Source organism: Cebidichthys violaceus, unplaced genomic scaffold, assembly GCF_023349555.1.
Source record: "Cebidichthys violaceus isolate CVI_PGR_0920_01 unplaced genomic scaffold, fCebVio1.0.p SCAF_12, whole genome shotgun sequence".
NCBI classification, from domain to species: Eukaryota; Metazoa; Chordata; class Actinopteri; order Perciformes; family Stichaeidae; genus Cebidichthys; species Cebidichthys violaceus.
In genome coordinates, this window is record NW_027176285.1 from 5,142,299 (window position 1) to 5,169,182 (window position 26,884).

General features: G+C 42.7%; 1 protein-coding gene across 3 annotated transcripts in view; it reads left to right on the forward strand.

The window, feature by feature from the left end:
- Positions 1–209: 209 nt before the first annotated feature.
- shroom3 (shroom family member 3) overlaps positions 210–26,884 on the forward strand; it is a 67,878-nt gene continuing 41,203 nt past the window's right edge. For all 3 annotated transcript variants that reach the window (XM_068705971.1, XM_068705973.1, XM_068705972.1), the window contains exons 1-3: positions 210–1,139; positions 9,117–9,271; positions 25,864–26,103. In XM_068705971.1, the coding sequence (XP_068562072.1) occupies positions 966–1,139; positions 9,117–9,271; positions 25,864–26,103 (569 nt within the window). In that variant the 5' untranslated portion in view covers positions 210–965. The remainder of the gene's footprint in view (positions 1,140–9,116; positions 9,272–25,863; positions 26,104–26,884) is intronic.

Here is a 26,884-nt window from a genome sequence, read left to right on the forward strand (position 1 = left end):
ACCGTGTTAAAGCGATTTGATCCAGCGGACGGTTCAATGTGGCACTTCTCAGTAATCTGGTTCCAGTGTGAATGGTCACGGCGTCAGACCTGCTGCTGAAGAGTTCAGATCTGCTGTGGAGGATTGGATTACAACTCATCAGTACACACACACACACACACACACACACACACACACACAGGAAACACTTTCAGTCCTGTTTCACAGTTCTTCTCTTGTTTTTGTTTTTTTATTCTCCCCTTTCTATAGTTTTCACCCATGTTTTCTTCCTTGCTTCCTCTCTTATACACTCCCTTCCCTCCTTTCTTTATTCATCTCTTCTTTCCTACCTCTCTCTCCTACCTCCTTTTTTCTTCATTTATTTCTCACTTCTTTCCTTTATCCTTCCTTGCCTACCTCGCTTCCTCTCTTGACCCCCCTCTCTCTCCCTCTCTGTCTCACTCTACCTCACTACACCTCTCTCTCTCTCTCTCTCTCTCTCTCTATCTGTCTTCCGAAAATCAGTTTAGCATCACAATAGGATTTACTGCGACTCACTGAGCGAAAAGAAAAGAGAGGAACAGAGAGAGAGAGAGAGAGAGAGAGAGAGAGAGAGAGAGAGAGAGAGAGAGAGAGAGAGAGAGAGAGGTTTGGATTTCTGTTTGAGCAGATCTGATCTGACTTCGTTCTTCTTCATCTTGAAGTTTGTAACACTTTCTCCTGTCAGTAAACTTTTTAACCTCCGCTCCCTCCACACTCCAGCGGGTAGTTTCGTCTATTTTGCCGGAGAATCCGCCGCTCTTTGCGCTTCAGGAATGCACTTTGCAGGAAACGCAGCTCACTGCTCCGGACACCTCCTTTCACTTTTTCCTTATCGGGGAGTTATAAATGAATGAAGGAAATGCGCTCGTGAATCAGGGATCGTTTTCTGCAGTCCGGTCCCTGACTCCTCAGTCCGCCGGGCTGAGGACAGAGGAGAGCTGGGCATGGAAAACGGAGTCCGGGCAGGGCTCCGGCAGCCGGCTGGCGGAGGAGAAGGAGGCGGCGGCGGCGGCGACGGCGGCTGGGTGCTGGTGGAGGCCCGGCTGCAAGGAGGAGCGCCGTGGGGCTTCACCCTGCAGGGCGGCCTGGAGCACGGAGAGCTGCTCATCATCTCCAAGGTACGAGACTGTTCCTCGTTATGACATGTGTGTTACACATGTCATGGCACAGGGGCTGTAGGGATATATAGATATAGCTTGACAATAATTGTCCTGATAGTCAAAACTATTTTTTTTAAATAATATTGTATCATATTAATTATTATAGCCAAACTATTTTTTTTAAATAATATTTTCTTATGTATATTATTAATATTAATATTATATTATCTCTATCTATCTGAGTTAGACATATAGTGTGTACAACGTCTGCAGTTTTTGCCTATGTTCTCTGTTTCTATGGCACAGTGATATTAAAATCCTACTATGGCAAAGGCATGACCCGCTCTACTCTGCCTCTGATTGGTTTACCCTGATATTCCTACTCATGCCTTCACCCTATATAGCAGGATTTAGCAGCCGGGTGCAGCTGCATAATCTATTGTATTTCCTGCATCCAGTGACGTCAAAAGTGATGTCATTGGTGGCAAGGAAACTAGAGTGCTACTTTAGCATCGGTAGCTGAGCAATGCCATTCCAAAACGTCCTTGTTCTCCAAGCTAGTTACTTTTCCCACTATGAGGGGAAAAAAAAACCAAAATATGAGTGCAGTGGATGTTATGAAGGATGTACATGTTACAGTGTTCTGGCTGACTGGGATATTCAGCCGTATTCAGGCCGTTCGATGCTGAAGCAGCAGGAAATGGCCGACGGGGACCGTCCAGAACCTGAGCTGCCGGGACCAAACGCCAACTGGAGGTGCCTTTGTTCAGATTGCCCTCCCATGCCCACAGAAAGGGAATCATTCTGCTGCAGTGAATGCCAGCGTGGGCAGTGTTTGTTGGAAGCTGTGGCCAATGACAATCCGAAGAGAGTGAGCAGATTCGCCGCTTGCAATGCATCCTGGTACATGTAGGCGCTGCTGGCACCGCTCCGTGAGCAGGAGAAATCAGCTTTTTCATTCAATACAGCACTGGAGATATTATTTCTTCAGTGGACTACATTTACCATCAACGCTGATTGGAAACCCACATAAAAGGTTGCAAATTTTCCCTTTAAATATCAGAAGTAATTTTAATAGCCTCCTTCTGCCCAATATTGAGAAAGCAATTTAAAGGGTATTTCAGCGATTCCAGTATTTCACGTCCTTAATATTGGTTGCCTCACAGGAGTTTTAACAAAGAATGATCACATTCAAAGCAACAGAGGCAGAGATAACCTGATTTTTAGTTATCGGTAAACTCCAAAAAAGCCCAAACGTATGTTTCCCAAGATGCAACCACTAGCATAACCCTATTTGACCCTCCCTACCTGGTTAATTCACACTTTTTTCAAACTGTACACGTTTGTTATGCCGAATTTTGAAAAATGAAGTCTCCATTCAAGCAGAAATAACCCTGATGATATCATCTCACTTTAGCTGCTAAGCTAGCATTAGCTCCGCAGACAACCCTGAATCCCGGATTCAGCGCGTTTGGCTTAAAACAATGATATAATGCTTGAGTATTGAACTAAAAGATTCAGACTACCGTTAACTATTTGCCATTTGTCATTCACCCTCAACCACAACTGAATAGAACACCGTGTTACCAGCTAACGCTAGATTGTTTATCCGGAAAGCCTCTCATTTCAAACACCACAAAGACAGAGCCCACTTCCTTCCTTCTCAAACCTCAGAATGATGCAAAGAGTGATGTTGTTCCTCAACAAACCGTCCGGAGACAAGGCTCAACAGTGCAGACTGCTATGTGTTGGGCAGTGCAATGCGAAGCACATGGAGAAACACCGTTCAACAGGAAAAATACAGATTTTGACTTATGCAGAGAGTTTGATTGTGTAGTTAACCAACTCACTGAATTAACTGCAGCTGACAAAACACTGTTGTTATGAATAATTATTTCACCTCTTTTAGGTTGTTCAGGCATAATGTGAGTTATTAAAACATGGCACTTTCAAAGTGCGATTTGGATTTAGAAATGATTAATCGCTCAGCCCTGGCTACTGTAATAAGGAAAGTGATCATTAATGATACCCTTTCTGTTCTCGCAGCAATGTGACCTCATTATATTAAAATGCAAATGAGCAAGTTAGTGCTTGTGTGTGTGTGTGTGTGTGTGTGTGTGTGTGTGTGTGTGTGTGTGTGTGTGTGTGTGTGTGTGTGTTTGTGCCGAGGTCATTCTGGGACGAAGGCCAAACTGCATGCTGTAAAATAGGACAAGAATGTGAATTATGTGTTGTCCTGAGTGCTTTTGAACACACTCATGCTTTTATTTTGTGTAATTAGATCAGTGTTAGCATCGTTCTCCATGTTTGACCCGACATCTGCCTGATGTCTCAGTCTCTGTCGGTTTGACAGTGTCTCTCAGACTTTTTCTGTCTTTCTCTGTACTTCCTCTCCCTTTCGTTCTCTGTCTTTCTTCTGTCTGTTCGTCACTAAATGTCCAACTAATGTCTCCCTGTGTTTATCCGACCGCACAGTGAAAAGGATGTATGTCCACATCAGGTCATTTTTGTGATGCTCTCCGTCCGAATCTCTTCTTCTTCCCCTTCTTCCTCGGTAAGCGAAGTACAAAAGAGATTTTTGACGATTGTTTATCAACAGTGCAGCACATTTCTTGCAGTTCTGAGCCGGGGTCAGAGGTCACAGTGAAGGTTTCTGTTAATCCAGGTGGTTCGGCTCAGGTTAAACAGTCTTAATGAGTCTTAATCTGAAGGTCTCATGACCGGCATCGAACTTGACGTGTGCAATTACACTGCCAGTGTTACACATTCAAAATAAAGCACACCGGTTAAGCTGTAACCCAAACTCTCTACCGTGAATATCTGCTGCCTCTGTTGGTTCAGCGTTAATCTACTCTTACAGTAGTTGTAGCTCCATCACAGTTCTGAAAACTTGTTCCCAACTTTTAAAGGATCTATGACAACCTTAACAGGGGACATGTCTGTTAAGATTCAACAAAAACATATAGACCAACAGCAACTGGACTGGAGCCTGAACAGACAGTTATGAGATACAAAACTTCTGGCCCATTATCTCTCCCAGTACTGAAACCGCTGAAAAAGCCTCTGACGGGTTCTCTTAACAACCTCCATTGGATGGTTCACCTCAGCATTGATTGATGTTTTTTCTGTTGCAGATTGATCATACAAATCTCAACTCAGTTTTGTATAGCAACAGCTCTTAAAGGTCCAAGCCTGTACTCATAAAATCTGGGGTTACGATTCGTAACCATGCTCTCTATAGAAAAGCGCCGCTAGTACAACTGATAGGAACTGCTTGGTGAACAGCTCAGGCGCCAACATGAAATGAAAAATTAATGAAATTTCTTTTATTGTCATGTACATTTTTTACACATATACGAAATTTAGCCTCTGCTTTTAACCCATCACCAACGTATTGGGAGCAGTGGGCTGCTGAGAAACGCCCGGGGAGCAATTAGGGGTTCAGTGTCTTGCTCAGGGACACTTCGACACAGGACACGTCCCGGGCAAGGATCGAACCGTCAGATGACCCTCTTAACCCAGTGTGCCACGGCCACCCCCATGACAAACATAGACTGTATTTAAGAAGTGGCAGTAATTGTTGTGATGTCACCCATTGGTTTGTGGACTGCTGGTTTTGAAGCCTTGAGTTCGTCATTTTGAACGTTGCCATCTTGGTTTTTTGCCACCAGTGAACGAAAGTGACCGTATTTGGACTGGGGAATATGGCTCTGGTAGCAATATCGACCTGTCAATCACAAGGTAGCCCCACCCTAAAACATTTTAATCACAATACTAATATTGACCAAGTCCCTGATGTGCGTTAGGATGTCTTACATTTTTCACTTTATTTTTCTTTTACCTTGAGTAGACAGGGACATAGGTGTTTGACAATTGCTTCATTTTACTTTGTCACAAGCCAGCAAAGACACAACCACGTTATTCAAAGTCAATTCAGCCCCCCCCCCACACACACACACACACACACACACTGCTGTCTGAGGATATTTTCCTAAATCACACAGTCTTTATTGATTAGAGGAGGTATGTTGTTTCAGTCACGGTATGAACAGGCTGAGCCGCTCTGTTTGGATATCTCCGTCTGCAGGATAATGAATTTCAGCTGGAATACCAAAGTCAGTGACACACACACACACACACACACACACACACACACACACACACACACACACACACACACTCTCTCACACGGCGTTACTGAGTGATTCTGCGAGCCTTATTTGGGTATATTTATTCCTTATTCCTGATGTGCACCGCTCTACAGAGCCGAGCGGCGGTTTACATTTTAGCACGCTGTTATTCTTTCACAGCTCTGAGAGGATGTTTCATTTCCTTTATATCAGCACAGCTCATCAGACTCATCCCACATTTGTGTTACTGTCAGTCAACCCATCTTTGTCTGTCGGGGGCCTGCTCCTCACACCAAACCCCCATCTGTTGACGGGTTTTGCAAAATGGCATTGTGTTTTCTGTGATGTTGTTATGTTTTGGCTCCTCAGGGCCACCATACATAGGTGCTTAAAGTCACTCGGGACCTACAGAATGTTTTGGGAGCGCTGCGTTTGAGAATCTAAACACAGAATGCCTTTGTTGAAAAGTAACACATGTTGTAATTCAGAAGATGGTCAGACACACCCTGAGTGAAATTCTTGGCAGTTGTTTTAACATTCAAATATTCCCAGATGGGCGGGGTTTGTTGTTTCAGAACAGCGCTAGATACCTTTTGTCAATCACAGGAAAGTATGTGAAATCAACTATCAAATACAGTCACTGTGTGGTGTTAGTTAATGTATTTCTAGTACCCATGGTGAACCCGACCTTTGATCTGTGTAGTTCGACTTTGTCAGTTAGTTGTCAGGAAATCTTAATTTGGGCAAAGACAGGGTGGACATTGGTGGGACAGTCAAGTGACACCCACAGTGCCTGGACTTTGCATTTGAGAAGTTGTGTCAGTCAGAGTTTTCTTGGAGCAGTATATCTACTGGCCATGACAGGAAGTGCATCTTATTGCTCTCATATGCTGGAGTCCACATCAGCGTTGGGTCGATTTCCAGTTTTGTTGGTCCGGTCCGGTCCCATATAAGAGCTGAACCATTATGCCAAATTAAAACAGAAGCCTACATCGGCAGCCTGTACCGACGGCGTCACCAAAAAAGACTTTTCCCGATAGACTTGAAGTACATTGGAAAAGAGCGAGTCTTTTTGGTAAATCACCTTCCGAGTAGGAAAAATGGAATAACCCTTATTTAAATCATTAGGTCCTAAAAGTTGTTAAATGAACTAATAGCCGAATCCAGAGTTTTTGTGAATGAGCCCGAGGCCGATAGCTTGGAGGCGGGGTTAAAGGAAACGCTCGTGCGCTTGCTTTATAGCCCCATGGATGCCAAAGATCGGCAGAAGATTTACGTAACATTATCTTTTAGTTTTAGTTTGACTTATGAGTTTTATACCAGTGTAACTAACACACACATAATAAACAGGAGGGAAATCCTTCTTGTTATCTGGATTCTGCCCGCATTGTGATGCCAATATCCTAATGTGTGTGTGGTGGAGAAGCTCACTAGCACTAGGGCTAGCTCAGCTGCCTCCATCACAGGACCTTTGTCTTGCACGTCGTCGTAGCGAGTCTCCTGAAGCATGGGCTCTGCTGGCTTTTCCTTTGCACAGGGAGCTTTTTGACAGGCCGCTTGAAAAGTTGTCCATGTGTGATCTGGATGATCCCCATCGCACGCTGATAACTGTGTGTACTTTGAGTTTTTTCCTTGTCCAGATAAGATGTCCGGATACAGATCACATGGTAATACCAGGAGGGAATGGGAGTCTGAATGTTGCAGTCACGTCATACGTTCAGTGCTAAAGGCCACAGTATCCGTGATGATGAAGTCCACGTTCAGACCGACTACAGCACTGTGTCAAAAAAAATGCTGACTCCTCATTTCTGTGAGGCCACTGAACTGAAAAAGTTGACTCAAGCTTTTGCACATTTTAGAGTATGGGCCAAATAAAATTGCACAAGAACACAAACCAGGATGGATATCTTGTCTACCTGTCTCTCTTGCGTATCGAGGCCCACCTAGTTTCTTTTCTCTCACCTGACAGACACAGCAAGCCAGTCCAGTCTGAGCCGGCGACGTTTGTGCAGAGATATTTTGACGACCGTCTCAGGATTTCATTGAGCTTATCTCACAGAGAATGAGAGGGCAAGACAAGGTGGCCTCAAAGAGGACGGACACAGTGATAAACACACAGACACAGACGTAGGTCCTGATACTGTCGCACACGCTGCTGAGAGGCATCATTGGCACAACTGATAATGTAGTTGGGTCATGCTGACAGTATGTGTGTGTGTGTGTGTGTGTGTGTGTGTGTGTGTGTGTGTGTGTTGTGCGTGTGCCAGACCGTGAGTTTCAATTTAAACATCACCGTAGACAACACCAATGTAAGAGTGATGAGAATCTTAAAGTTACTGTGAGGAACCTTTAACTGTTCATGAAACAGTCTCAGTGTAATACAGATGCCTCTATATGACCAACATAAGATAACAAGACCATCAGCAAGAAGATTGGCTGTTTCTATATAGTTATAGTTATTCTTAATGCTTGTCTTTGGTAGTCGCTGTGTCGGATTCCGGACAAAATTCTCCAGAAACTCCTTTAGCTCAGACTCCGGCGGGGCAAACCCACTCATAGCTCAGTGCCCCGGCAGAAGCGTGTCCTCCCCGGGTGAGGAGACGATATGCTAACTGACGGCATTGGAAGTTAACGCTATGTCACTGTAGGTAATAAGCTAGTTTTACAACAAAACGTTTGTTCTTTTATCATTGGTTGTAGAAAGGAGTCCACCGTCTTCTTTGTGTGGAGCATATGATTGCTAAGTGAATGGGTTTAAAGGGTTTAAGTGAACAGTCAATTTAATTAACAAAGACAGGTATAGATGCAGTGAAGTTTTACCTAAAATAAAGCCCGTAAAGAAAAATAGAGACAGACAGGATGTGAGAATGACAAAAGGCACCGGGCAAACAGCCAAGACTTCCTTCTTTTCCCGACATCGACGAACGCACACACGAGCACATCACAAGTGGTTCCTACCCACCAGAACAATAGAAACCCTGATAACGGCTGCCACAGCAAGTGTGACTCAACAAGTTCCACCGCTGTGTTACCAGTACAGAGATAGGACATGTTTAGCCTAGCTTAGCGCAGAGACTGCAGGCAGGGGAGGACTGCAGCATGAACCCAATAGACCTCTGAGGTCACTCCATTATTTCTTTTCTGAGTTCGGTGGTCTTCTCCATAGACTGTAATATAAGAAGCAGACATAGTGGACTGCCGTTAGGAAACCTTGAGTTCGGTGATTTCGCCGTCGCCATCTTGGATTACGGCCGTCGCCATGTTTTTTCGCAACCAATGAATGGAAGTTACCATATTTGGAATATGGAGGAGTGATGTAGAGCTGCTGTATACGGCTCTGGTAGGGGTAGTGGCCTGTCAATCACAAGGTAGCCCGGCCCTAAAGCATACCCTGCTTTATGGTCATTTGACTCTAAATGGACCATAATTTACTAAATCATGCTGTATTGAAGAAGACTTGAACTAAACTAAAGATTGAGAACATAAACTCATGTTTACAATGTTTACTGAGGTAATAAATCAAGAGAGAAGTAGAGTTATTTTCTCATAGACTTCTATACAATTGGACTTCTTTTTGCAACAAGAGGAGTCGCCCCCTGCTGGTCAGTAGAGAGAATGCAAGTTTTAAGACACTCCCACATTGGCTTTACTCAACAGAACCGGAGGTTGCCGCCTGGTCTTGTCCTGCTGAGCTCTCCCTCACTAGCAGACTGACTGCATAATGAGCCGGCGCTTTAGTAAATCATTTAGCTAAATCTGTAGCAAATAGCTGCCAAATCGTTGACGTCTTGCTGTGCACATTTGCCCTACGCCACTTTCCAAGTAAATCTGGACTTACATGTGTTTGTGTTTGTGTCTTGTGCAGGTAGAGGAGGGCGGTAAGGCGGACAGTTTGGAGCAGCCTCTGCTGGTGGGGGATGAGATCATCGTCATCAACGACGTGGAGCTGACCGGATACAGACAGGAGGCCATCGCTCTGGTCAAAGGATCGTACAAGACTCTGCAGCTCACCGTCCGCAGGTACAGACTCTGTGTGTGTGAATGTGCTGTGAATTCTAAAACTGAGACCCAAACCCAGCATGTGAGCATGTCGAGAAGATACAACTCAAGCGAATCTGACCGGTGCTGTCAAAAGTGAGACACAAACTAAACCTGAAATCCAAAGCCATGTTTTTTCTTTTATTTAATCCAATATTGAGTTTAAACTCGCCTGGTTAGTTTGGCTATTCCTAATCCCATCGGGTAGAGATCGGGTATCAGAGTGAGTGTGTGTCTGAGAGAGAGAGGGAAATCTCTCTGGTTGATGGGTAATGACGAGCAGGAAATTCAGCAACAAGGGGAAAACACCTGTTTCAGATTTTAGTAAATGATTACTATGAGACTCATGATGATATCATTCCACATACACACTTAAAGCTTCATGCTTTTCACTAATTGATATTCTTTCAAATTGAACTTATTAATCAGTAAGTCTATAGTTAATTAACAGTTCACAACAGGCCTTGGTATGTTGTGATTATATCACAGCTAAGGGGCATTATCAAGTAGACAACATGAAAGTTATAGACACATTCCAATTTAAATATTTTTTTTATGAATAAATAATAACGCTCACACCAAAACGGCTTGTCCTGGGCTGGGCCTCCGAGGCAGTTGCTTTCGGAAGGTACACTAGCAGCTACATATTTCTTTTTTTGTCACAGATCAGCGTTACATTGATAATATTATTTGGCTCTTTTTCACATTATTTGTATGTTTCCATTTATTGTGCAACCACAGTGAAACTGTCCAGTGTCAGTAGGATGACTTTGATAACTGCTTGTACTGGACTTGTCTTTATTTGTTTGGTGGAGGTGTGTTACTTGGTGTGGGCGAGGATGTCACTGAGTTTCAGTTACCAGTAGCTCTGCAGAAAGGTTTCAAACTTGTGGTCACTTACATCCTTAATCTCTCTGGTGTCAAGAATCGTGGTTAGTGTATTTCTGCTGCGTTAATCCTTGCTTACATATTCTGGCCAAGAATGTAAAACCCCACCAGGTAGATGTTTTTCTGAAGATGGGAAGTGCTCAATCCACTCTGCCATAGAACCTTAAATATTTCCATTTTTACAGATGCAAAGCATTACTTTGCATCTGTAACCTGTTCCGTGTTGGCCGTAAACTGTGTATAGGAAGTGGACGTCACCCATTGGTTTGTGAACTCCAGTCTTGAAGCCTCGAGTTCGGCAATTTTGCCGTTGCCATTTTGGATTGCGGCCGTCGCCATGTTGTTGTTTTTGCAGTCAATGAACAGAAGTTACCATATTTGGAATGTGGAGGAGTGACGTAGACACACTGTATACGGCACTGGTAGCGGCAGCAACCTGTCAATCACAGTAAGCCCGCCCCTAAAGCATCCCCTGCTTTATGGTCTGTTTGACTCTAGATGGACCATAATTTACTAAATGAAGATCATGCTGTATTGAAGAAGACTTGAAACTAGAGATTGAGACCATAAACCCATGTTTACAATGTTTACTGAGGTAATAAATCAAGAGAGAAGTAGAGTCATTTTCTCATAGACTTCTATACAACCAGAGGAGTCGCCCCCTGATGGTCAGTAGAGAGGATGCAGGTTTTAAAACACTTCTGCATTGGCTTCACTTGGCAGAACCGGAGGTTGCCACTTGGTGTTGGCTGAAGTGCCGCCCCCTCCCCCTCCGGGAACCTGTCGCTAAGCAACCATGACAACCTATTAGTTATTTATTCCTGATGGGTGTGACAGTGAAAGAGCAAAATAATTTGCATTATTGCTGTGGTGTATGGGTATTATATCCCGGCTATGAACCAATCAGAGTCCTTGATTTGAGCTACCCGTAAATCCCTGGAAATCAGTTTTTTTCTTGCAATTGTTTCCGTATTCTTACAGCAGAATTTTTAAACCAGGATATGACATTCATGCTCTCAAGGTAACTGAAATTAATATCAACATTTGAACCATTATATTTGTCAATACCATAACATTAGTGTCACAATTATCCATTGTTAGGCATCAAGCACCTTTATGCTAAAGTTGAATTAGAACTGTAATGAAATAGGTTTTCTGGTCTCCACTGTTTTCAAATAGATTGGTGTTTATCTTTGCACAAAGAGAAAATATGAATCACTGAAATCAATGACATCTTAAAACGTTCCCTCTTTCCTTTGTTCTTTCCTTCCTTGCTTCCTCCCCTCCTTCTAGTTAGCCAGTCTAATCTGTAACTGGTCAGGATTCTGCGGTACATCCTGGTTCATAGTCCAAATCTGATTTGGTTGTCTGAAATCAGCATACACACACACACACACACACACACACACACACACACACACACACACACACAGGCAATCACTGTTCATTACCTGTTATCTGTCATTGTTCATAAGTTACTGATTATTACATGCAGTATATAGTTAATTTGAGTAAAAGTGTAATTCATTTTAGTTTTTACATAAACAGAGAGCAGCATGTTGAACATCTGTTCATCAATCCAGTAACGTTCTTTGTCAAAATGAACTGATAGGGTAGATTTATTTCTTAGGACTAAGTTGGACCGAGTCTGTTCCAGTCCGGCACAGTTGGTTCTGGTGACAGTCGGTAGATGAAGTCATACAGTGTATTATTCTAATCTTAAGTCGTCGGATCCGGTTGCTGGATAACGATTTATAACGACACAACTGACATCGACCTGCCGTCAGTTGTGCGTCACCAAAGAGAGACTTACTTGTGAATGAACAGCTTACCCTGGCATGTACACTACTCCCTGCTAACAATCCCACAATGCAATGCAACGCATTGAATAGATGCAGGAAAAATATATAAATATATATAGTATAAATACTATATAACAAAATGATTGCATTTTCACACCACCTAACCTCTTGGATTAGCCCTACACTACATCCCAAATAATAAGAACAGCAGGCCAGAATATTAAATATTACATATTAATAGTAATAGTAATATTGCATATGAATATTAATACAAAATATTAATATTGCAGATTAGATATTCATATTACATATAACATACTAATATAAAATATTAATATTTATATTACATATTAATATTACATACCAAATATTAATATTATAAATTAAATATTAAATATGAATTTAATATTACATATACAATATGAATATTAAATATGAATTTAATATTACATATACAATATGAATATTAAATATGAATTTAATATTACATATACAATATGAATATTAAATATGAATTTAATATTACATATTAATATTAAATATTAATAGTCACATTGCACTTCAAAGAGTCGACTCTTGGATTCGGTCTTTCGCGATACGTCAAGCAGGTTCATTCACCTTATTTTCCTTTTCCTACACTCGCTTATCAGTCTTTGATGACAGGTAAAGCTAAATGCTGTCTACCTTTGTAAACATTCAGACTTCAGTGTGAATAGACCACAGACTGTATATAAGAAGTGTTTTTTTCACAACCAATGAACAGAAGTTACCATGTCTGGAATGCTGAGGAGTGACTCTGGTCAGGCAGCGACCTGTCAATCACAGTAGCCTCGCCCTAAATCATACCCTGCTTTATGGTCTGTTTGACTCTAAATGGACCATAATTTACTAAATGAACATCATGCTGTATTGAAGAAGACTTGAAACTAGAGATTGAGACCATAAACCAGACTTATTTTTGCAGTCAGAGAATGGCACCCTAAATGTGTGTTTTTTATTGATTTTATCAGTTACTGTAGATAGTCAAATGATCACAGATATAAGCTGCCTAAATATAACCACCTGATTACCAGGACTGAATGATGATACGTTTATTTTGAAAAAGACAGATAGTGGGGTAGCAAGATTTTAATCTTTTCTCTCCCTAATTGAACACCGGGGATGCATTTGCTCCACTTCTGAGGCACTGATGAACGTAGCATCTATTTTCATTCTCCGGTTGACACCTGGCATGGTACAAAGCCAGGAATGTATTTGGGTTTGGGGTGTGACTGCCTGCAAGGCTGCTGTTGCTACTGCGGCTTTTATTCACTGGGAGACACAACACAATGCAGGACTTTAGACTTCAGACACACACACACACACTGGAGGACAGGTGTAGATGCACACATGGCATTATGGAGAAGGTGTGGCGAGGAGGTGAAGGCGTGAGAACTTGTCCTCCAGACAGGCGGAGGGCAGCGCTGCGTGTTTTGGTCTGATCGGCTTCCTGCGGGAGTATGATGGGGAACCACGAGACGTGCGACTGCTCTCAGGTCTGTTTCATGATAATTCTGCTCTGTTCTACCGGGCTTTGAACAAGGGGCCTGGATTTGCACGTCCGTGTGCGGCGGACTGTGCAGCAGGTCAAACTCGGCAGTTGCATACCTGAGCCGCATTCACCTTTGGACTTAAGTGTCCTGCTGAATTTACAAATCCTAGGGGACAAGCTGTTTTTACAGACAGTAAATGGATGAACTGATGGCTGCAGCTCACAGCAGACGTATCATGTGGACAGAAGTAGTCACACGTTTTCTGTCGATGATCTCCTAAATGTTCCTCAACATAGAAACGCAGACGTCTCCTGAATTAATTTACCGTATGACGATGATGTAACTATCGGTTTGACTCATTTGTTTCTCCGTCAGTTTGGCGTCAAAAACTGCGATACCCACGAGCCTCGGCTGCCGTAGCTACAGAGAAGAAGGGGTGAGTCAGGGCGATAGTAAATTCGGGACACTTTGTTGTTGCTGCTTGGAGCAAAACATGTTCCAAAAGTTGCTAAATTCATCCCAAACTGATCCAGAATCTGAAAGTGGACCGGTTTAAAGTAAATAGTGTTTGATCAGGTTTCTACAATAACGACAAGGAGCACACGTCATCATAAACCCTTTGATTGGATGTTTTTATGCTCCTTCAATTTTCATGTCTACTTGTATCTGTAGCTTGTTTTTTAATCAAAATAATAATTTCCCACACAGTTGCTCATCTTTTGTTCTGATGGTTTATGTAAGCAGGAGAGTTAAATACCATCCAGTCAGTCGCCTCACATTGTCTGTGAGATAATGAACTCGACTTACCTCACTCCAAATAACTCCTCCAACTTCGTGACCCTAGAAACGAGACAACGGGTGTGAAGGTGGGATCTTTCCCTTCTTGAGCAGCGAAGTTGTTCGCCTTTAAAGTGTTTGAATAATTTTGTTTTCTCCGACTCTTCACTTTCATCACTTCTTCTTCACACACATCAGAGGATAGAAAGATTTATTGAACTGAACTGATGGTTATTCTCTCAAAACGACCCAAGTATCTGTGTGTGTGTGTGTGTGTGTGTGTGTGTGTGTGTGTGTGCGTATGTGACTCTGGCAAGTGTGTGAGAAGCAGGTGGTAGCTCCTCCATCCTCGGTGTTGGTTAGACAAAAGCTGACACCCATTAGATGCCGCCTCTCTCTCTCTCTCTCTCTCTCGCTCTCTCTCTCTCTCTCTCTCTCTCTCTCTCTCTCTCTCTCCTCCATACCTGCTGCCCTTCCTCTGATTGGTGCGTTCAGGTGAGCCCTGGTTGGCTAAGAACAGAGTCAGACAGAGAGCGAGACACACTTACACACAGAGACACTCAGAGACAGCCACCATTAGTGTACTCACAACAAGCTGAAAACAAACCGGAGTGTTTTCTGAGGAGCTGCCAGTCAGACCTGTAAGTGTGTGTGTGTGTGTGTGTGTGTGTGTGTGTGTGTGTGTGTGTGTGTTTTTAGTGAGTTGGCATTTTACATTTTGAATCAGTCTTCAGGTAAAGATGGATGATAGAAACTTTAATTTATCACAATACATGTTACGATATAAAATGACATCATAATTTAATTTCATATTGTTATTATTGTCTGATCGACTGACTGACCTTTCAGACTTCTTTTTAGTGAAGTTGTCCTGTCTCAACACTTGGCTTGGTCCAGTAGCAAATACGTTGTTACAGCTGACAGAAATGATAGATAAAACCACAAAAAAAGGTCCCAAGTTGTAATAATCTAGCTGGATAATACGGTTAACCAGCAATCATTCTTAAAACCTCAATATTTTGAGAGTGAGCTGATCGGTTGTCACAACAACAACAACGACAACAACAACAACAACAGTGTCGGGCTTCAGCAGGTCACGCCTGTTTCAGGCTGTTGGGCTTGGCTGGATTGAAACGTCTGAAGGAACCAGCCTGTAGGAATGCAGTTAGTTACTGGGAACAAGGGTTACGTAGCAAGTTCATTATTGACATATAGGGCAAAACACTGACCTTTGACCTCTGTAGACCACCTCAGTTCTACAGCAGTTGACTGCGGGGCCTCTAGCCTTGGTGTTTGGTTGGACTTGTTTACTTGTTTGGTATATTGTGTCTCCAGTGATAGCTCCCCCCTATTGGACTCTGTGAGGGGTGCATTTTTGGTCCGGACTCATTCTGCTTGTGCTTAAATTTGATTGGTGCAGTATCTGTGTGGGCCGGCACTAGAATTCCAACAACCCCAGGGATGATGTATTTTCATATTTCAGCATTGCACTTCCATTTGATTTTAGATCGTTGCAGAAAATACGCTCTGTGGCAAAGAAATGTGTATGATCCTCACCCGTTTTGTTTAGAAAGATCTTCTTCACAAATGAACACCACTTTTATGATTTTTTTGTGAATGTAATCGTTAGAAGTAAAAAGCTAACGGTAGAGTACAAACAAACGCTACGCTGGCACGACTTCACGTCACTTCACGTTTCCAAACGTATCCATCTTCGGGGGCGTTTCTAAAGTCCTCCGTTTTCGGTGCTCGAAAACGCCGGCGTAGTGTGGACGCTCAGTGTAAACGTAGCAAAACATATGCGTTTTTAAATAGAAACGGAGTAGTGTGGATGTAGTCTTAGAAACGCTCCCGAAGACGGATACGTTTGGAAACTCCGGATAGCGTATTCGTCTGGACGGACGTAAACGCATAAGTTTGGAAACGATGACGTAGACACCCGCGATCGACTACCAGGTTAATTTAACGTGGACAACTGATTACAGGCATCGCTGACCTTGTTGTCTTTCCTAGCAGCTGTTGTCCAGTTAAACAGCTGTTATTGAAGCGATCAGTGAGCGGCGTGAGAGAGAGAGAGATCAGTGAGCGGAGAGAGGGAGAAAGAGAGAGAGAGAGAGAGGGAGAGAGAGAAAGAGAGAGAGAGAGAGAGAGACAGAGAGAGAGAGAGAGAGGGAGAGAGAGAAAGAGAGAGAGAGAGAGAGAGAGAGAGAGAGAAAGAAAGAGAGAGAGAGAGACCCGCAGTGCTGTAACTAACGTTAAGTCTGAAAAATAAAACTTATAAAACTTTCCACAAACTGTATCTGTTTGAGTTCATAGAGGAAGATTTTAGAGAAGATCTTAAGTATCAAACACGTACTTACGATCATTAAAGGTTGCTTAGTTACAAAATACGACAATCTACTTCCTGTTTACATCAGCGCATGCCCAGTGTACGTGAAGAGTCACGTGATATTCGTTCTCAGGCGTCTAGTCTGGACAGAGATCATTTCGAAAACGATGGCTGAAACACTGTGTGGACGGAGATTGTTTTCGAAACGGAGTAGTATAGATATAGCCTAACCTCCTTTCTGAACCCCAAAACCTGCAAGTAGGTTTGAAAAACATGTTTTCTTTAAACATTTTCTAAATTACAGCATTTATCTTGGCCTGAGGCTGTTAAAATGGCCATTATTGTTGGATTTTCAACATTCTGAAGTTCCTTGAACACATCATGTGTGCCAAACGCTTCTGTCAGGAAATGTAACCAAATTAAAGCTCAACATTTTGACATTTCATCAAATTTACTCCATTTCACATGTGCGATTTACAATTTCAGACCAAATAAACCGTGTGCACCGGTTTATGGCATTGTAAGTGTGTTATACTGCACAAAACACATTTTTGACTTCTGTCTACTTCGGTCCAGGATTGTTCTGTTTCCATAGATGTGAAGGGCAGAAGTAATAAATGCAACAAATGCAATTTGTTGTGGAACAAAACCTTATGTCAGGCCCCAAACCAAAAGCCCATTCAAAAACCCATTGACCTCGAGACAAGAGAACCGGAAGTGAAAAAATGCTGACTCATTTCCGGATTTAGGACGCATTCCTGCAGCACTCTATAAGTCCCAATAGTACAAAAAATGTTGTCGTCATCATGATGATGCCTGGCAAAATGTTGGACAAGCGCACAGGGTAGATAGATAGATACAATCAATCGATCAATTAGTTTGATTTGGAGGTGTTTGAACTTCGGCCAGAGCCAGGCCAGCTGTCTCCCCCTGCTTCCAGTCTTTACGCTAAGCTAGGCTAAACACATGCCAACTCTAGGTCTGTACTAGATTGATATTGATTTTCTCATCTCACACTACCAAAGGAAAGTATGCATCCCAAAATGTTGAGCTCTTCCTTTAAAATCTTGTAGACAAATGTGTTCGTCGTGCTCTCAGATGGAGTTTGGATGTGTCACAAACTGATAACACTGAGAGCAGCTTTGAAGCCATCTTTTAATTGATACCTGACACTGGCGTATCACCGCTCACCTGTGCTCTGGCTGTGTTTGTTGCCTACATCACTCCTTGCCATGCACCTTGCAGCTGTTTTTTCCACCGTTTTGTTCTTTAATCCCCAGTAAGCAGCAGTGTGCGCTTCACTGGTGTTGCATTACACATGAAGAGGCACAAGAAGAAAACTACGGACACGACGCACCTGCTGCTCAAAGTGCAAGCATTCTTTTTAGTGCTGGTCATAGTAGCGGTATTGTGCATCAGAGCAAAAAGTCTTAAAGGGAAGATTTGCCACCTTTCATGTGGATGTCCAATCAGTGTTGATGGTGAATGCAGTCGATTGAATCAGTAAATTCCTCAGTGCGTGCTGTATTGACCCAGAAAGCTGAGGTCGCAGCTGCAACTGTTGTTCTTTCTGCATCCAGCGTGGTAATTTCACATGACAGTGACGTAGTTGGATGCAAGGAAGAACTACAGGCAAATTCAGCTTTGACTTATAGTCTCTGCTCAAGGACCATAACATAATTTCCATTGCTGTCTTTGCTTGTATTGCAAACTAGCTACACAGGCGGCAACTTCCAATTCTGACAAGTGAAGCCAATGCGGAAGTGCCTCAAACTTGCATTCTCTCTAATGGCCATCAGGGGGCGACTCCTCTGGTTGTATAGAAGTCTATGAGAAAATGACTCTACTTCTCTCTTGATTTATTACCTCAGTAAACATTGTAAACATGAGTTTATGTTCTCAATCTCTAGTTTCAAGTCTTCTTCAATACAGCATGATGTTCATTTAGTAAATTATGGTCCATTTAGAGTCAAACAGACTATAAAGCCGGTCTGGGAGTTGTGTTGTGTTTTCGTCCAAGAACTTTAACTGTCACAGTGTGTTTTCAGTTCATTGTAACATTTTGGTCAACTAAAAATGTCTTATTCATGGTTTGATTTTACTTCACCCTCTCTTGCCACTTCTGGATGCAAAAAAACAAGATGGCGAATGCCGGACTCGAGGTCCACCAACCAATGGGTGACGTCATGGTGACTTCGTCCGCTACGGATTCCTATGGAGTATTAGTAGTGTAAGAGGTTATGGATGGCAGGGACCCTGGCCATCAGAAGCACGTGCCCAATGTATCCTGGTACATGTAGGCACTGCCGGCACAGCTCCATTGGCAAGAAAAGTCTTTGTTAACATAGCATGCACTGAGGAATTTATTGCTTCAGTTGTCTACATTTACCATCAACTCTGATTAAACATGCACATAGAAGGTGGCAAACTTTCCCTTTAACTCACTGTTGCATTCCCGCTAAAGGCTTCAAAGTTCATCGCAGAACCTATTCTTAGAGTGATACCAGCTAAAAAGGAAAAGTGTGTTCTGAGGGTGGTGCTAGAGAAAAGGTCATGTGGTTATTAAAATCATTCATTAATCATCATTTTAGGGTTCTCAATTCCGGCTCTGTGGAGCAGGAATATGATCAGTAAAATTCCTAATTCTCTCGTTTCAAGTCTTGGATATATCTCACTTTGGACCCAACAATTTGATTCCAGGGTCCATTCTTGCCAGTTAAAGTTGCTCACCCAGCTCATGCCCCCCAAAAGTTGTCTTCCAGGGGGCGCTGCACTTGTGGCTCAAACAAGACGAATAATCAACAACCAGGGTACTGCCCTGATGATGTTTAGCAGGTACAAAGCTTAGCATGTTCTCCATCTTAGTTTGGCCTGTTAGCATGCTAACATTAGCAAAATACGCAAATTATAGCGGAGGTTTATGTGAATGTCATTGTTTTTGCTTGTATTTTGGATAAATACAAATTTGGATGATGTTGGTTCATCCGATACTTGTTGAGATATTTCAGTCTGGACCTAAGTGGCGGACCAACCATTCAACAGACCGATATTGCTAATGCAGCACCTGTAACATCTGCTCCACAATACCAGGATTCAGCAGCTGGAGTTGATGGGTACTTTTTTCATAGATCTAAGAGTCAACTGACAGGCAGCATCTGGTGAGAGTTGTCTCCTCCACATTAATGAAACCACCATAATGTAGAAGTTTGTGTCTTTCGGGCTGGTAGTGTTTGTCATGTCAGTGTCCTTCCTCTGTGACCAGATTCTGCAGTCAGTCAGTTAGCATTTCGTTGAGCAGGTTAGGCGGCTGTCTTATTGTCTCTATTTACATGTGCTTTGTTTTGTTTTGTTTGTGTGACTCAGACAGAATGCAAAGCTGACAACCACCATTCAGTCCTTGCATTCTGGCAAAGATTTGGCTAAAACCAAAGAGATTAACCACTCCACAGGATAGTAAAATCTTTTTTTTCCAACATGTACCGCATGATCCTTCAATTAAGAATTCTAGTGCAGTGCTCGTTTCGTGGCGGGTGTTTTCGGAGGGCGTTCCGGTTCAGATTGGGCCGACTGCCTGGCTTCCGGTTCTGCTGCTCTCAGCGTTTTCTGGGGGCGTGCCCATTTGGAGCGCATGGCCGTTCGAAGCGGGCCAATTACTTGGCCCCTGCAAGTGCTGTTTGCAGTGTTGTTGAGATCATTGCTTGGGGACTCCAGGGGAAGTGAAGAAGAGTTTGGTTGTAACAGTAGTACATCCAGCATCCAGCAGCAAAAGAACTGCAGTCCTGCCTGTAAAGGCCCGCTGCTGACGACATGATCGACTCAGTTCCCTGAAGCCCGCTGCACAGAGCGCTATCTATTGTTTATTCAAACTTTATCGATATTGAACCAGTGTCCAAATCGCACCAATTTCGACACTGCACAAACTTCGGTCCCCAGCAATACACCGGCCAAGTTTAAAGTAGATCTGATGGGCGGTTCTCGAGATATGCGAAGGACACACAGACAGACATTTGTTGCTTTATAGTCAGATTTTTTTTATCTTGTGAGTTTGTGGACACAAAATAGTGATACAATCACAAAAAAATTAAAGTATAGTGGCTTTAATATTGTCTGCACAGCCAAAAGTTTGTGTCACCTGATCATTTCAGTCTTCTGTGATAGTTGAACGTGTCATTCCCAAAACCATGACATTGGGTCATTGTAATGTGGAAAAAAAGGGTCACAAGCTGTTGTTCAAAAATAAAGTTTGAAAGATGCTGTAGCATTGAGATTCCCTTAATTAGAACTAAGGGGCACAATCCAGGGAAAGCATTTACAATAGTGTAGCTTACCAACATTAAGCGCATTTGAACGAATTAGCTCACAAGGTTCAAGACGATTGAACTGTTTCCTTAATGTTTTTACACTGTACTGTGCGTCTGAGATTTTATATCTAGTGATTGTTCTACTGGTATTTTGTCGTGTTCTTTATGCCTGTATTATACTGTCTGTTTCGTGTAAAGATTTCGAGAGAACTTATATTATTGTTAAGCCGACTTCTCAAACATGATTGAAAATCAGGGAGTCAGACTGAGTTACAGAGCTGAGCAGAGACGAGAGCAGGAGATGAGTCACGATGTCAAAATGCTGCGAGGAGTGTTGGGAGGTCACGCAGCATAGCAGCACAGTTATCAGCAGCGTGTCACCGTGTGTGTGATGGGCTGGTCGGCGGTTACAATAACAGGGATCTCTGTGGAGGCACAGATATTTGTTCCAGCTGTTGCCGAGGTGCTACGACCTTTGACCTCCCTGCATTTGGCTGCGATGTTGATGATCCATCAGTTGTGTTAGTATGAATCCTCCCCAGCATCCATCTGAGAGATCTAGTAACCTTAATGGTGACATTAATGATCAACTTTAGTTGGGTTTGTGTCATTATTGGTATGTTTTTTTCAGACAGGTTTCTCGATATCAATATTGCGACGATATTTCAGGGTTGACTGCTTCCACAAAATACTTCCACAATGAGATTTTTGATAAATAATCCTCAGTATTGTGGATATAATGATTGGGTGGGTAAATAAAATGACATCACGTAACTGTAATGCAGCCTTTAAAACCAGGAAAAGACAACATGTATGCCGTATTTCGTCTAAATTCTTAAGACAATAATTTGGAATGTGAACACCGTCGTGTATCAAGTTTTAATCTGTAGGTGTTCCCCTCCGTCTCTTTCTCTCTCTCTCTCTTTCTCTCTCTCTCACTCTTTGTCTTCCTCCATTCATCTCCAGTGACTCTCTGTCTTTGTGCTCCTTTTGTCGCTGGTTGACGTAATCGAGCTTAATGAATGTTTGAGTTTCTCTGCTGAAAAAAGAAGAGGAAGAAGTCATTAAGGGCTGGAAACCGTGTCCCATGGCAACTGCTGCGTGGCTATGTGTGTGCGTGTGTGTGTGTGTGTGGACAACGTTGTGGGGATGCAGAAATGTTCACACGGTGACTTTGTGGGGACTCATCTGTCCACCCTATTGCTGTTAAACCATTCTGCGGCCTCCTGGGAGTAACTGTAGGTGTAAATACAAGCGATCCCTATATACATCTGTTAAAGACCACTTGTAAAGGTTGGTCTTTGTAACTATCCTCTACATTGACACATATTTCATTCTGTTTCTACCTGTCTAACCATTATTTATAACACATGAGCTCCTGTCGCAGTCTTGACTACGTGACACCAGAGAAGATAAATAAAGACAAACGGTGCAGTAAAGTACAGCATGACTTGCTGTCAGTCGGCAGAATTTGATTTCCTCCGTGAGTCATGTAGCGTTGACGATTATCAGAACTGTCCAATGAATGAGTCACCTGTCTATATAACTTTATGCTTCACGCTCTTGGTTTGTTTTCAAAAAGTAAGGTTTAGGGCCGGTTTATACCTCTGCATTGAACCTAAAGTACGCTTCTACACCTAAGTCTGACGTGCACCTTAGAAATGTGACCACGCAGACCGCAACAATAGGGACTGGTCCGCTTGGTGGCATCGCATTTCCTCCAACGCATATCCCTGCTGGAAGAGCTAAGAAAATATATTTACCCCCTTCTGCCACAATCGGTTCAACGGTCATACACACCATCTCTTTAGACGTCTTTTTTCTTTTTCAGTTCAAGTTGAACTGTTGTTCAACATTTATTAGCTCCAACTCCAACATGAACCTCTAAGTTTCAGTTGTTTGAAGTACACAAAGAAACTCAACACAGTGGCAAAGAAACCCCACTGCAAACTAGCAAACTAGCGCACAAGTATAAATGCTTACAACGGCGTACGTACAGCCTTTAGTGTCACCAGACTAGAACTAATACCAGGCGGCAACCTCTGGTTCTGAAAAGTGAAACCAATGCTGAAGTGTCTTAAAACCTGCATTCTCTCTACTGACCATCAGGGGGCGACTCCTTTGGTTGTATAGAGGTCTATGAAAAAATGACTCTACTTCTCTCTTGATTTATTACCTCAGTAAACATTGTAAACATGATTTTATGGTCTCAATCTCTAGTTTCAAGTCTTCTTCAATACAGCATGATGTTCATTTAGTAAATTATGATTAATTTAGAGTCAAACAGACCATAAAGCAGGGTATGCTTTAGGGCGGGGCTACCTTGTGATTGACATGTTGCTACCAGAGCCGTATGCGGCGTCTCTGCGTCACTACTCTGCCTTCCAAATATGGTGTCTTTCCTTCAGTGGTTGCAAAAAAGCCAAGATGGCAGCGGCCAAAAGGCAGACTCAAGTATTTAAAACAGCAGTCCACAAACCAATGGGTGACTGCACAATGACTACATTCCTGTTATGACTAAAATGCAACAATGTATCATCTTCTTCTTTGGTCTGGACCAACTAAACTGAAGAACAGGTGTGAACCCTTCGGTAGTCAGGACTGATAGATCCTGTAAAGGCATATCAAAGTTCTGTCAGGTAGTTTTTTGTTAACAAAAATAACCCACTCTGTCGTTGGCCGGTAAAGATGCTGTAAGTCTCTTATTGACTGACTTCCTGTTCTTAAGATCAGGTGAGAAGCATGTGGACCAGCTAGCTTCTGTCTTTCTTTCAGGAGAAAAGTAGAGCAAATGAATGCTTTTCATTAATTGAAAGACACAATGTTTGCGCTACAGAGAAACGTCCTTCTCGAGTCATCGTGTCATGAAGATGAGGCAAGCCAGAGTTGGGGCGCGCAAACGTGATGTTGAGGTGCATTTGCGCGCCCCAAAACGTGCAAAACAGCACTCGCAGACTCATCATGACACGATTTTGTTGGAATATACATAAGTGGGGGGAAGCCTCAGAGTAAGAATGTACTGCTTTAATGAGAGGTTAAAGGGCTCCTCCACTCACCTCGGCCCTCTAGATGTAGGTCAGAACTTGGTGAGAGTGCTTGAGAGAGCTGTGTGCGTGCGTTTGTGTGTGTGTGTGTGTGGGTGTGTGTGTGTGTGTGTAATGAGATGGAAAATGGAATGTGTCCCTCCTGTTCAGGTGACTTGAGTGTGTCGCGGCTGCCACACATTCCTCTGACTAGCTCGACAGGTTTCACTCAAATGGGCCTTTTATCTGTGCACCTGTGTGTGTGTGTGTGTGTGTGTGTGTGTGTGTTGTACAGAATTGTGTTGTGAATACTCATCAGTGGAATGTCCTCAGTTAATAATATTAGCCTGGGTGTGTTTCTGTTTGTGTATTGTCCTGCATTCATCTCTCTGTTTAAAAGGATTGTAGATTCAAAAGGGAGGGAGGAGGCAGCTGTGACTCTAGCAGACAGACGGGTATCGAGTCTGAGCTACCTAGCAGGATTCGCTTCACTCACTCACACTCAGTTGCCAGTTTATTAGGTACCCCTAGTTAATGCTAATGTTGTCGAATGCCCCAGTCCTTCAGTAAATCCTCCCAGAATTCATGTTAGGAAGTATTCCAGAGTCAGAATCAGAGTTGTATCATATTTAGGAAGTTTTGGGAACGGATCACTGCACCACAGCTGCTGAATCCTTATTGTAATAGATGAACCTATAACTTCGCCCCGTCGTTTGCTTTGAGGTCTCTGATGTTTCCTTATTCTCTCTTACCGGCAAGCGGGCTAGTTTTCTATTTTGACACCCGCTCAATTAACAAGATACGACAATGTGAAAAAGTTTTTGGAAGGTGGATGTTTCCGTTTCCTTCTGCTCCCTGTCTTTGTGCTAAGCTAGGATAAACACATCCTCCTTTCTGTACTGTGGAGATCAGTTAACTGAGTGAACCTGTTTATCCAATGTGTGTTTGTGTGTATGTGTGTAAACAGGTGATTCATTGATTCAGAGTAATTGACCTCTCGCTTTGTTGAGAAGACAAAAGGACTCAGAGGCGTATTTCTGCTTCCAGGATCCTCTGACCTTTAAACTTTGACCTCTCCACTGTTGTCGATACCGCGACCTTTGAGCTGCAGCTCATTTATCACGCTCTGCAGGCCACTGTGGTTAGAATTATAGCGGTGTAACGGTACGTGAACATCAGGAACATTTTAAACAAATGCAGGGTCTGTTTGTTTTTTTTCAGTTAACAGAAGGTTCAAATAGAGACAAAATCCTGGGGCAGCATTTTGCAACTTTGGTAAAATATTTTCATTATAAAAAAAGGAACAATTCAAACTTCTGTATTACACTGTACGAACAATGAACCAACACTTCCCCAAAAGGCAACAGGTCACAACATGCTATACAACTAAGAAGAACCATGTCTTATGCCATGAAATTGCAAATATCAAATAAATAAAAAAACTTAAAAAATAAAACTTGTGCACTAAGCTTTAATTGATTCCACCTTGGCTGTATTTACCATTCAAACATTTATCATCTCATTGATCGGCTCCATCTGGGCGATGCCGGCGATTGTGCGTTAGCATTAGGGGTGTCGCGGTTTTGATTTCAAATCAAAAATAGATCATAATGAGCTTTCAATTGAACCCTTCAAAGTCAAAAGCAAGGTCTTTGATTCTCCCTGCCAACCGGCCAGGAAATCTGAAAGAAAGTTAGAGAAGGAACAGTATCGACACTCTCTTCGTCGGCCTTCATGTCTTCATACTGCCCACGGCTACTATTTGAGATTCAGCCATTGTTACAATATTAGCATATGGAAGCGATTCACTACATTCATTACAAACATTCATTTGTAATAAACAATGGTTTGTGTATAAAACACAAACCATTGTGCAGGATGAGGAGGGATTTCTCACCATCATTTTCTGCCTCTCTCCTCAGGGAGTTTGATCCAGGATACGGCAAGGAGTTTGGTTCTTCACGTCCCTCCCTCCCTGCTCTTCCGCTTCCTCCTCCTCTTCCTTCTCCTCCTCCTTCGCCTCCTCCTCTTCCTCCTCCTCCTCCTCTTCTTCCATCTCTAACTCCACCACCACCACAGCAACAACGACGACAAACACCGCAGTCATCCCACCACAGCAGACCATGTTCAGCCGGAGGAGTCCAACTACGCATCAAGAACAGGTAGGAGAGGAAACGATTGGCCGTTTGCTAAACCCCTCCCTCAACCAGCGGTTGTCCAATCATTTCTTGAAACTGTCAGGCCTGTCAAGCTTTTTATTTCTCCACAAGTTGAAGCGGTGGGCTGTAATAGGAGCATCTGTATATAAAGACTTTGAATGGTGGTTTATTTTCTTTTACTCTCAAAAGTGTAAGGAAAGGATCAAACAGTGTTGCTCCAACATAACCTGCAATTCTACAAGCAGAGTTGAGGCTAATGTTAGCAACTCTTTCCCGTTCTGTTGGACTTGGGGAAGTTTACATGAACAGCAAAATAAGATGAAAAGAGAAAATACAGACAGAGAGCACACATTTCTAGTGGGTCATGAATTAAGGTTGAGAGGGATTATTTTTCCGTCTATACATGTTTTTTTAGGAAAACGCTGCATATACCTTTAAAAAGACAGCATGTTAAGCCAACCCATGAATCTCATGTTAGCTTAATTAGTTAGCCAGCTACAGCCATAGACTGTATATAAGAAGAGGATGTAGTCATCGTGACATCACCCGTTGGTTTGTGGACTAAATCATGCTATATTGAAGAAGACTTGAACTAAACTAAAGATTGAGACCATAAACTCATGTTTACAATGTTTACTGAGGTAATAAATCAAGAGAGAAGTAGAGTCATTTTCTCATAGACTTCTATACAACCAGAGGAGTCGCCCCCTGATGGTCAGCAGAGAGTTTTAAGACACTTCTGCATTGGTTTCACTCAGCAGAACCGGAGGTTGCCGCCTGGATA